Source organism: Nipponia nippon, unplaced genomic scaffold, assembly GCF_047370975.1.
Source record: "Nipponia nippon isolate SJK-2023a ecotype South Korea unplaced genomic scaffold, ASM4737097v1 scaffold_7, whole genome shotgun sequence".
Lineage (NCBI taxonomy): Eukaryota > Metazoa > Chordata > Aves > Pelecaniformes > Threskiornithidae > Nipponia > Nipponia nippon.
In genome coordinates this window covers 24,330,479-24,343,560 of record NW_028262391.1, presented here as the reverse complement: position 1 = coordinate 24,343,560, position 13,082 = coordinate 24,330,479, and the positions used below count along the sequence as shown (strand labels likewise).

Sequence of the window (13,082 nt, the reverse complement as noted above, 5' to 3'; positions counted from 1 at the left end):
ATTTGTAAGTCACCAATGAAAATTGAGTTTGTTGTTTAATTTACCTGCTCTTCAGACAGAAAGAGCATCAAGGGACATCTTCGGATAGGTGATAGCATCACGAGCTCTGTGTGTGGTTCTCCTTTCCAGGGGTGTGCTGCTGCTCAGCTGGAGTTAGATGAAGTCCCCAGCATCTCCCCTCTTAAAAGAATGAAGCCAATCCCTTTTGTGGTAGCAAGCTGTGGTAGCCTGCTCAGAACAAGACAGCTTATTAGCTTAACTCACTTTGGCCACCCAGTGCTTGAAACCTTTAAACACACACAAAAATATCAGAAACCAGCTACAGCACAACATACAAGACAACTTAGACTCAGGTCTAGGTTGATAAGCCTTCTATTTCCCCACTGCATCCAGCACTTTTCACAAGAACAAAGACAGTTTTTCACGCACCTCCTAGCTCTCTGCTGGGCAATGTCTTTTCCTGACTCTGCTCTGGGTGATTAAGTCATGTTATCTGAGATAATATTTTATAGCTGTCTAGGAGAACAAGAAGTCACACGCGCCTTCAGAGTGGCACAGAAACACACTGGACTCCACCTTTGAAATTTGATTCATTTGCACTTGAGCATCCTAATTCTAGATCTGAGACCCAACTTATTCCATTCTGGCCATTAAGTACAAGCAAACACATATTTTAGACATTTGTGAAAGCTGAACTGCAAATCTGCTTTGATATATTTTCCACTAAAAAAGAAGAACAGCAGAATTCATGATTCTGTAATGCAAATGAATGTGGTTTTGCACTGTATGAACATGTTTCCTCTGAAACAGATTTTGGTTCCTTGAAAATGACAAGTGCTGCCTGCTGTTGCTTGACTTAGCAACAGCACCACTTACTGCACCTAGAGGATAAAAGGAGAAAGCTCACCAACCTCTACAAAAAACCAACCAAACAAACAACCCACTCATCTTTGCCATAAGCATTATAAATCTTCTGCTCATACATTTCCTTTTAGTTACTCAGAGTATGCTTTAGGTTCTTCCAGCCACTATTCATTTGCTAGCTGACACACAGTATTCGGAAAAAGATAAGGTTGTTAAGATTGCTGTCTCTACACAGGGCAAGCAATATACGTCCAGCACATTTCTGTGGTTAATTAAAAAAATAACAAAACTTGAAATAAACAAAGCCCTCCTCCTTCCCGTTGAAAACCTCAGAGCCATGCAGCTACCTGGGTCCCTAGAATTGAGCATTTAGCATGCAGGAGTGCTGGGTGATAAAGGCAATAGGAGCACGAAGGACTCACTGAAATAATTCCTGCTAAGCATATTCACGTATAGCACCTCGTGGGAGAAATTGCAAAAGCAGTCACCAAAGAGAGGGGGGCAAACAAGCTCTAATTTCTCAGCCAGTAATCTACCTGCAGGTGTGGGAGTGAGTCATTCATAACTTGCCCTCATTAAATGTGCTCTAGATAAAAGCTGTCCTAATTTAAACCAAAAAGGCCAACCTGCAAAAGAAAAACTTATATGCACACCAACAAATTACATCCTTACCTACGAACGATGAACCCACACGTATCACAAGCAAATTGCCAACTTAGCAAACATGTGGTTGATGTGTGCAGAAATGCTGATTTTTTGTTTAGCTCTGTGGCACCAAGTGATACTAAGTGGGTAGTTCACAGAGCCGCAAGGAATGAATCTAGTGCTGGGAGTGAAGGCAGCACAAAGTATTAAAATTAATTTTTAACCTAAGTCTGAAATATGCCTGTGGTGAGAGGATTAAAGAAGCAACCCCATTTCAGCTGCAACATGACAGAATAATTCATTCAAAGGTCGCACATAATTGTAAGGTATTTGTTTTCTGCTAATATTTAGTTGCACTCTTAGATTTCTTTTCATGACTCCAGATTCATTACAGTCCATTGCTGACACTTGTAGCTAGCCCACAGCTCTGAGAAGACAGAAGTTGAAAAGCCCTTGAAACCTCCCAGTTCCATAACATGTTTCCCAAATGACAGAAATCATGTTGGCTTCATTTCCTCGGCCATGTGATTTCCTTAGAAGGTTTACCCAAACTTTGTTTGGGTTCTGCTTTTTTTTTTTTTTTTTTGCTTCAAATCTCATTTTTAGATAAAACAGCTAGAAAAAAATGCATTAAGAACTTGCATGTTTTTTCTTCTCCAAGTCCTGTGGTACAAATGCTGGTGCTACTTTTTCTGCAGGAAGTGCAGAATTTCCCCAGAAAGACCAAATTACTGCCAAACCCAGGCAGCAATTTGAAAAAAAGTCACTTAGAGCTTTTTTTTTTTTCCTGTATTTACTGCTGCAGCAAAGGGTTGCAGTGTGTAAGGTAAAAAAGCAGGCCACAAGACTCAACCACTCAGACGAGTGGCGTTCAGCACCAGCAAGCAAGTTTCACACTTCAGCCAGAGGGGTTCCAGAGAGAGCCTATTTGCACTCATCCGTATGAAGTGTCCATATGACATACACATATGAGCACCTACTTAGCATTTTATTCTTCTGCCAGTTTTGTTGCTTGGAGAGAAAATTATTATGTATGAGATTCGCACATTGTCATCAAACGGCAATTAAGTTTTTTTTGAGTAAATTATGTCACTTCATGTAACCACGAACATCCGTTTGATGTCAGTCCTAACCAAGCCACAGCTGGCCAGGGCCTGAGGAGACCAGCAGTTTTGGGTCCTTTGCTGTGTTTCACCCTTGTCCACTATCTCATGAAGACAGCAGTGGATGAATGCTCCCATGTTCCTGCTGTTCACTCTTTGGAAGCACAATTACTTCTCCAAAAGGTGTACATTGCATGACACTTCCCAGAGCAGAGGAAGAGCTCCAGATTCCACCATGAAAGTCCTACTGATGGAAAAGCCTTGAAAGCTCATTTCAAGAAAAGTGTGTCTTGGCTACTATATGACTCACATATAAGGCACTTGTTTAGTGCTCCGTATACCTCATTCCTCTTGCCAATAAGCATTTTTTTGCTGACTTGCAGTCATGAATCAAACACCTGAACTGGCTAAAACTGGCACATGCCCTTTAAATAGCTTAACAGCTGCATGCATGTAAGTAGCGGTATCTTTCAGAAGCATCTGAGTGCTAAACTACTTATCACCAGTATGCAAATTGAGCAGAAACTGAAGGAAGAAGCCCTATTTCTATGACAGCCTCTCCTACAACTTTCCACTTCCGCATCTCCCCTCCAGCTCAAGGAATAATTGGAAATTTGGAGGTAGCCACCACAAGCCCATAAAAGCTCTCGGCTGCTTCACACCAGGTAAAGTCCAGTCCAAAACCAACCCTGGCTTCAGAGACAAACTGCTCCCCACCCTACATTGACTACTGACTATAAACAGCTGAGGGTTCAAGTCTTTACACTCTTTCACCTTCACTTGTCTATATAAAGAAACACAGAGTGTGTTTAGGAATAGGAAACAAAAACAAACAAAAAAAAAAAAGAGAGAAGAAAAGAAGGATGTGGTTATGCCCTTTAGTAAGAGTACTGGTAGCGTATGGTCTGTAAGCAAATGCTGTCATGCTCTATAGAAGAACCTGGACTGAAGCAATGCTGCTGATCTGCTTGCTGGGGTTCAGGTAAAGTAATTCATATTTTAACTAATAATTTATTTTTTCAATAATTTAATAGCAGCATTGATTGTAGAGTGCTATTTTTAAGCTACCTGGATGATTATTTCTTATAAAGATCAAACAGTAAGATCAAACATGTAGTGTTGCTTAGCTTAGAGCAGAAAGATTTCTGGTTTAGTGATGAGCATAAATATATTCTGTTGCAATCAAAACACTTGGAATAAAATGATAGGAAATTATCCAACTACAGATTAAATACATGGCAGATGTGGGACTTACTGCTCTTCATTGCACTAAGCCATTTTACTCTTCCCTGGTGCATCCACAAGAGAATCATTTATACCTAACATGACTAATGCTCTAGAACATCGATATAAACAAAGTCTGCTTCATAGCAGTAACATTACTTGGTTTGTATTGATTAGGAGGGTAATTATGGTAAATGCTGTAAAAGCCCTTGCTGAAGCAGTGACCTGGATTTTCCTCATTCCTCTTTTCTAGTGTAGCTAGATTAAGAATGATCGGTTTGCTATGTTCTGTCATCCGATTATCATTTCCTTACTATTAAAGCTACAACGACACTTACAGTAAGTTATAGATTTTATGATGAGGATGTTCCTGCTAATGAAGACTTCATGGATAAGAATATCCTTAATCTGTCACCCCCAATCTATGCTAACATACAGACTTGTGTGAATCCCAACTAGAGCCAGAGGAACTCAGATCTGAGCTACAAAAAGCAAACCATTCATGCATCCCGCTGTACTGCAAAAAAACCTAGCAGGGCTAATATTGTAAAACCTTGCTGTTCCATTTCCTAGGTCAGTAAACATTTGCTGCTAGCTTAACTGCAAGCTCCTGCTATCGGTAAACCTAACTAACATTTAACTAGTCCATAGGAAGCGGGAAATCCTTACTTAGTAGGAGAGATGGAGAACAAATGGAGCAGTGATGACACAGGTTCTGGACCAGCTAAGACACACTCCCTCAAGTAGTGTTAATTACAGGTTCTTATGTTATCTTTTGGCTTCTAGAAGTTGTCTGAAACAAGCCTAGAGCTGCAGGCAATTCCTTCAGGAAACTCGTGGAGGACGGAGGAATTTTCTTCAGGAGACTGGAAAAGAGCAAACGTGGTGCCTGTCTCTTAAGAAGGTGGAAAAGGAGGAGTTAGGAAACGGTAGACCACTAAACCTGGCTTCAGTATTTGGAAAAATATTGGAATCACCCACCGAAGAATCTGTTTGCGAGCACCCAGAAGACAACGCGGCGGTAAGTAGCAATCTGCACAGATTCATCTGAGAATGAAATGGAAGTAATTTGACTTTCTTCTGTGACACACTGGCAGCACTGGGGGACAGGGCGCAGGAGGGGAAAACAGGCTTCAAACACTATCTCTAAAGAAATTCTCATAAGCAAACAAAGGAAACATGATCTGTATGAAACTTCTCTATGATTAGTGAGGACCCACTGAGATACTAATCAGCCTCTGTCATACAGGAAAGATGTATTTGGTACAGTTCAGTATCTTTTAGATTCAATATCATCAGTATTTTTATTAATAATTTGGACAATGTAGTAAAGATGATGCTTATGAAATGACTGCAAGGTTGTTTGTCAATGAAAATGAATCTTCAAATAATTTTGGGCATACATATTACTCAATGTGAACTGTTCACATTTGCAAACAATTCCCTTGGGTTACTCAAGATGTAAAATTTAAATTTGAGGGGAGGCGAAATGATAAAAAATATCAAGTTTTTGAGAATCAGGCACTCCATGTGAGTACTTGAAATTACCAGTTTAAAGGCTAGGTAACATTTTTTTTGAAATTAACCTTTTTCAGAAGTAATGCTATACATAATTTTGTACTAATTATTTCTAAAAAAACCCCAAAACATTCAGTGAAATAGAAATTCAGTAAAGGTAGAATCAAAACGCATACTTTTAAGAGACATCACAAGCAATTTTCTTATACATTTATATAGCGCACAAAGTGCTGGATTAACAGGTGTTGTCACTCCCCCAAAATGTTTAATGTCATCTGATTTTTTCCCCAACTAAATGAATGCTGTTGGTCACAGGACACACACGCTTGCACAACAGCACAACAGTCCTATTTCCTTTTACCTGTCCTGCCCTCAGGTGACAGCAGCGTCTGCCTACAATAATCCCTTGTACACATGGCACCAATGCATCTCCACCTTCAGTGGAATTATCTCACCTCTCACGTACCACAATCACATGATTTTCTAAGCAGCTGCTGCATATTGCTGGCTCAGAGGGATTGACTCAATCTCAGATTGACTAACAAACCAAGGTTTTCTTTTCATTCTTATTTCTGACAGATAAATCCTCTGATAACAATCAGATTTCCTTTTGTTACTTCCTAAGTTCACAAAGCTGCTGTCCCACTCATGCAGCTCAGTCCAGTTCTCTAGAAGTGGCAGTCAGATACGGCCCCAGACCAACAGCACCTCCCCACAGGTCACACTCGCTCCTACAGTGCGGTCACTGGGGGAAACACCGCCAAGAAGTAGTCTCCGTGAATTTGTGCATCCCCCTAGTAACCTGCATCCAGCTTGTTTGTAGTCCTTATCAGCTTTCTTGCAACCATTCCCTCACCTACTTAAGTAGCCTTGATTAGCCTTTGTTCTAACCCTGTTTCTTCTAGTGCTATTTAGTTATTTCTAGTACACTTTACTGAAAGCAAGTGCCTTCGATCTTCAGCCTTTCCCTTATCTGTAAAAGCAGACACTTCATCAAAGAAGATAATGGTCTGGCAAGATCAGTCAAAGCCTTATTTAGTAGTTTTCTTTAAAAATCTGTACGAAGCTTTGACTCAACAGTTATAGAATTGCTTTAATCACCTTTGACACTCTCTTCTTCAACAGATAGACGAGATCGATCCTTTTCCAGATACACTAATAACATACATACTTCATAACAATTACTGGGTTAGACCTTCAGCTTTATGTGCCTCTTCTTCCTGTAGTCCAAGCTGGAAATAAACTGTTTTCCCTAATACAAGCATGTTAAGCTCTGAGTGCATTCTGTGTTCAGATACAGTTATTCCCATTATCACTCACTGATTCCTGTAAGTCATCCCACCTCTGACCTCCAGCACAATATCAACATCCCTATGAAAAGCAGAAGTATAAGATTTGGCAAAACCCAAGGCCATGTCCTCAGTTAATATTTAGCAGATCTGTGTGTTCCCCATTTCTCTCTTTCTCTCTCTTTTTTTAATATTTTATTTTAGCCATGTAAACAAAAAATATTTCACTAATTGTTTTTTGGTTTCTTTAGCAAAATCCAGCTCCATTTGGTAGTGCTTATGAGCTACCTGTAACTTTTTGTCCTCCAAAGCAGATTCCCCTCTTGATCAAGTTCTTAAAAACTCTTCACTTCCAAAATTTCTTTCGAGCTACTTGGTTGGCTGAGCTGGACTGGAAACTTTAATTACCAATTTCTTCTCTTTCATTAGGATTTTTTGTGATTTTGATTTAAAGAGATTATCAAAAAGCACTTTTAAGGCATAATTTGTTAAAGCATATGTGTATTTTTAAGAACGGTGACAACACTTACTCCACGGAAATTATACTTTTTTAAAGAACTGTATTATTAAGATGTCTTGCCTTCTATTTGCTAATCTTTATCAGTTTATCTAAGATAATCAGTTAAAATTTAAAGTACTTGCAAACCCAAAATTTAACCAATGCTGAAAGTTAAACACAAGCTAGAAAATGTGCTTACTCAATTTCCACCTAGATAAAAGATCAGTCTTCTTAAGCTGACCTTCTAAAAAACTGCATCAGATACAAGCACTATATGAAATTAAAATATCCATATAAATACAGATGTAGTAAAAGCACATCAGCAAAAGCTGCTCATGCATAGGGAATCATGGATATAGGAGGAAAATCTCAGGTATCAGTTTGACCTGCCTTAATTTGGAACAGTAATTTCATGAATTTCTGTGTAGCGAAGGAACCAAACGTGTGTGTTATGGAAGTTTCAACAGATGTACAAGTTACTAGAGATAGCCAGTACACTTCAGAGTTTTTGAAAACATATGTTTGAATGGGTCAGTGTCTTCAACATCTGAATGGGATTATCTTAAAGGGCATGGTAGTCAGTGGATGCTGACTACCTGCCATTGAGAATCAGGCTCCTTTATAACAGATCAAGCCACTCAAATTGGAAATAGAAAGCCCCGTGCTTGAAATGAGGATTCACTTTCAAATAATAGCCAAAGACTGATCAAGTGTATAGTTCAAAACCAAAAAAGTTCAGAGTTGTGTTTGAAAGTATCTTGTTTTGATATATCAAGGCGTTAACTGAGAACCTTACACATTTCTAACCTCTTCTCTCTGTCGTTTTAGGGGAGAAATGACCAACAGCAGCGAGGAATGCAATTTTACAGACATCGACAGATTAGCAGAGACCCTGCGGCTGGGGATCTCCATCCCCACCTTCATTCTTGGGCTGGTTCTCAATGCCCTGGCCCTCTCTGTGTTCTGCTGCTTTTGGAAGAAACAGACCAAAACCTCAGTTTACATGATCAATCTCGCGCTTGCAGATGTCTTGCTGCTTCTCTCGCTCCCACTCAAGATGTACTACTCTATCAGACAAGCGCCTGGACTCCTGTGCTCATTCATACAGTCTCTCTATTTCGTCAACACGTACAGCAGTATCTTCATCATTGTCTGCATTACTGTCGACAGATATATCTGCATAAGGCACCCATTTGAAGGTCGAGCTAACCAATCCCCTAAATGGGCTATCTTGATTTGCTGCTTCATCTGGGCAATAGCTTGGCTTTGCAGCAGCCCAATGTATGTGTTTCAGAAGAAAGAGAAACTTCAATGCTTTTACAACATGTCAAAACAGGCGTGGAGTATCCCCTTCATTGTTTCTCTGGAAATCTTTGGATTTCTGATCCCACTCACAGTGATGGTTTTCTGCTCTGCCCAAAACATCTGGATTCTTCTGAATCACAAAAGTCAAGATAAAGTGAAGGTAGAAGACAGTGGCTCCTTACGAGTCATTATCATCAACCTTGTGGTGTTTTTGGTGTGCTTCACACCTGTCCACCTTGCGATCTGCCTGCAGTGCCTGGTAAGACAGCACGTGATAGTGGACTGCAGCCTGAAACAAACCATCAGCCTCTTCATTCAGGTGTCAATGGTATTAGCCAACCTGAACTGCTGCCTGGATGCCATCTTTTATTACTTTGCTGCAAAAGAATTTCGTGAGAAAACACACCTGAAAAAGGTTATTGAACTATGTCCTGTCCTTAAGCCTTGTGCCACACGATGGGACTGCCTGCAGTGGAAGAACGCCTCTTCCTCAGCTCCCACTTGCCTCATAGGACACTGACAGCATTATCCCTGACAGCAGTAGGGTCACCTTGGCCATGGCAGGGAGGGTGCAGGAGGGAGGAGGACAATGTTTTTCCCGTGAATGTGAACCTGTTCCATATCTTTCTTTCCTTTAAACATGAAAGAGGAAAAATGTTGGAAAAAAGAACCAGCATTAGCAAAATGACAGAGTGACACCAAAAGAAGCATTAGCCTTGATGGTATCTGCTAAATGTAAAAGGCTTGCCAGAGGAAAACTACCCAGATCACTGGAATGCCACTGAAAATCAGCCTTTGTCATTGCTGCACCATTTTTCCTTTTGCCAATGTGATCAGAAAGTTGTTGCTAAGGGCCAAACACAGAAATAACTATTCAAAACCTTCTTTCTAACTTAGAAGGTATCTGAGAGTTAAAGGCAGTATCCGGCCCAAAGTCTGACTCTGCTCTTTCCTTCTGTAAATCTTACAGAAGGTCATTGTTGGAGCTGATTTGCTTTGAACAGCTTGGCCAGCCTGGGACAATAGTGAATCCTCCTCCTGTAAGCATTATACACTGGCCAGGGCTGCTACACAGGACAGCAGCCCCTGCTCTTCCGTGGAGGACAGGCTGCCTGGTATATAACCCCAATGGAGTATCTTGGGTACCAGCAATTCCTTGAGCAGCAAACATTTCTGATTTTCTTTGCTGAGCAATCAGCACAGTTTTCTCCTGCAATTTTAAAACTGTTTTTGCACATGAAAACCAAAAGAACCCCTTCAAATACAGCATTTAGTGAAAGACTGTATGTGATGAACTGTATTTCTACATCACTGTATTTCTATCAAAGATATAACATGACACATGTATGAAATTCTTCTGCCTGCCTTCTCATTCTTTCTTGGAGGAGGGGAATTAGGGAAGTAAGCCCTGCATCAAAGAAAAATAGGGAGCGCCTGTCTGATGTACTCCTCACTCCCAGCTGGAAGACTGGACCAGCTCTATCCACCGCGTTCCTTAGAGAAGTCCTTCTAGCCTGTACTGTACTATTCACAAAATGTCTCTGGACGTGCCTCAACCCTTCTCGGTCAGCACTTCTGGTATGTCACCACCCTTATGCCATTTGCAAGTTTGGCTACGAGTCTAAACTAAAGGTTTGCTTATTGCAATTTAAGCCTACCATTTCTTGTACCATTATGTTGGCATGGTTCATGCTCTTAGCCAGAAACACTTTCACATTGAGAAATCCATTTCTGTGCTTTTTAAAAACAGCTGTAAAAATGGTCTAAGATTGCTTGCAATAAAGTCTTCATTCTGAGGCAGATGTTCCCTTTATTCAAAATGTGAAAAGAAATTACCTTCTGTCTGGAGCAAATTAAAAAGAAAGGGGGCCAGTTTTGAAAATAGAATTTGCTGTCAGTTGATTTCCATAGAAATGATTGATTGTGCAAGTGGGCAGCTGCACATATCTAATACTGGGCCTGTCCTGGTTTCAGCTGGGATAGAGTAAATTTTCTTTCTGGTAGCTGGTACAGTGCTGTGTTTTGGATTTAGTATGAGAATAATGTTGATAACACAACGATGTTTTAGCTGTTGCTAAGTAGTGTTTAGACTAAGTCAAGGACTTTTCAGCTTCCCATGCTCTGCCCGGTGCACCAGAAGCTGGGAGGGGGCACAGCCAGGACAGCTGACCCAGACCGGCCAAAGGGCTAGGCCATACCGTATGGCGTCATGCTCAGTATGTAAACTGGGGGAGTTGGCTGGGGGGCAGCAATCGCTGCCTGTGGACAGGCTGGGCATCAGTTGGCAGGTGGTGAGCAATTGCATCGTGCATCACTTGCTTTGTATATTATTATTATTACTGCTACTATTTTACTTCATTTTATTTCAATTATTAAACTGTACTTATCTCAGCCCATGAGTTTTCTCACTTCTACTCTTCTGATTCCCTCCCCCATCCCACTGGGAGCTGGGGGAGTGAGCGAGCGGCTGTGTGGTGCTTAGTTGCTGGCTGGGGTTAAACCATGACAGGGCCTAATGTACGAGTGTTTTAAAACTTGTTAGTACTAAAACGATGACCACAGCTGAAGCACGCAAGGAGCTCAGAAGCAAAGAAAGGTTTTTATCATCATCTTCACCATTATCTGCAGAGGGGCAAGAAGAGCTTTCCAAAACAGTAGGTTTTCAAAACATTGTTTGCTACTGCCTTGATCATTCAGAAACTTGCAGCCTTTTCAATATGAATTAACCTTCCTTTTTTGCACCTCTCACATTACTTTGCATATGAAATATACGTGTGAGAAAGAACATGTTCTACTAAATAGACTGTATATAGGAAGTGCATGATTTGAAAATACATTTTAATTCCCCAATCTGATAGCAGTGTGTGATTCTTACCTACCTATTTCATCACAAACTCTTACCATTTTCTCCTTAAAACAGCTCCAAGACTTATTTAGAGATTTTCCTTCCCAGGAACTACCTCAGGTTTATAACTATGGCAACCCAGGACAACTGAATAAACAGTAATAAGCAGAAAAAGTAAAACCAGGAAAGATGATCACACCCAGAAGTCTGGATAATTTAATAAATTTTCTGTGGAAACCCTCTCCGTAAATTCTTGACAATCCCCTGTGAAATCCCCTACAATGTTTCCTCCAAAATTCTCTGAGCGCTTGCTTTTATGATTAGCTGACTACATGAAAATTTACATTACCATCAGTGCAATTTGTGACTCTGTAAAAACACAGCATGTTAAGGTACAAAGTATAACACTGGCCTTTTTATTTAAAGCTTTTCATGCAGATGCAACGGGTGATGATAGAGCGCACACCCTCTGCAAGCCTGTGCACAACACTAAATCAGTGGTATGGCTAAGATGGCAGAGCCTCACTCCAGAGGCCCTATAAACTCCAGGACAGGGGAGAAGCAGCCTCTTGAAGTGCAGCAAGGAGAAACTTAGAGTAGTGCACCCAGGGCAGGACAACCCTGTGGGCCAGCACAGGCTGGGAAAGTAGGGCTGATGTAGATGTCCTCCCAAAAGGGCAACGGGGGGCACCAGGCTCGATACAAGCCAGTGGTGCCCTCTCTGTGTAAATATGGCAAAACTGATACCAGGACTTACTAAAAATGGGGCCAGTGCAAAGAAAAAGAAAAAAAAAGGAAAAAAAAAAAGTTATTAACTTCCTCTAATCGAGCTGGTGAAGCTTCACTGGAATAGGATGTCCAACTCTGGGCCTCCCAGTTCAAGAGAGATGGGGAGAAAACAGAGAGGTTCAAGCAGATGGTTTGCAGGATGGTTGAGGATCTTGGGCACAGGTCTGCAAGGAGAGGTCGAGGAGCTGGACTGGTTTCATCCAGCATGCTGGAAAGCAGTGACAGAGATGATAGAGCCAAGCTCTGCCCAGTAGTTCCCAACAATATAAGAAGGAGTAATGGCCCTTGGTTTGGATTCAACATTAGGAAAAACTTCTTCACTAGGCAGGCAATGCAGCACTGGAAGGGGTTACCCAGAGAAGCTTTGTGATATCCTCTCACAGAGGTTTACAAGACATAGCCAGACAAAGTCATGGCTGATCTGATCTAGTGTTGGAGAAGGAAACTGTCTCCAGAAGTCCCTTTCCACTGCTCTGCGACTCTCAGCAAATGCAAGTTGTTTTTTTTTTTTTCTCCTCCAAGACAAAAAGCCTCTTAGTGCTGCTGATGTTATGGCTCTGGTTGTCAACAGCTCTATTGCAAACACAGCGCAAGACTGAGGAAACGCACTAGCTGCCTAAAAATTACTAGGCAGCAACTGTGACCCATGACAGAAGGGTGTGATATTTAAAGTCAGGACCAATGAAGCAGTACCTTTGTCTTCAACTCATTTATCACTAAGTACTTGGAAAAGATCATTTTCTAATCTTCAAAGGAACAAGTCCACATACGCAGTGGGCAGAGAGGAAAAGTGTGTAGGGACTCTCGTATGCATGGGTGAGGAAGAAGTTTGATCTGCCAGAGCTAGGGAGACAGCATTCACTCATGCCATGCTTGGTAGAGTCCCAGCACACTCAGGCAGGGAGAGACTTCCACTTACAGAAAGAAATAAATGTAATTTTCTCAATGAAGGAAAGAGAAGTCATCTGTAATAATGGGGAGTGGTGGGACCCACTACATAC

The 13,082-nt window shown here is 41.1% G+C and overlaps 1 protein-coding gene across 1 annotated transcript; it reads left to right on the top strand.

Annotated features, from left to right (window-relative positions):
* Nucleotides 1-3,545: 3,545 nt before the first annotated feature.
* LOC104008592 (G protein-coupled receptor 55-like) lies at nucleotides 3,546-8,967 on the top strand. The gene is made up of 3 exons (XM_009460489.2): nucleotides 3,546-3,594; nucleotides 4,623-4,857; nucleotides 7,971-8,967. The coding sequence occupies exon 3, from the start codon at nucleotides 7,978-7,980 to the stop codon at nucleotides 8,965-8,967; it is 990 nt and encodes a 329-aa protein (XP_009458764.1). The 5' UTR covers nucleotides 3,546-3,594; nucleotides 4,623-4,857; nucleotides 7,971-7,977.
* Nucleotides 8,968-13,082: the final 4,115 nt, after the last annotated feature.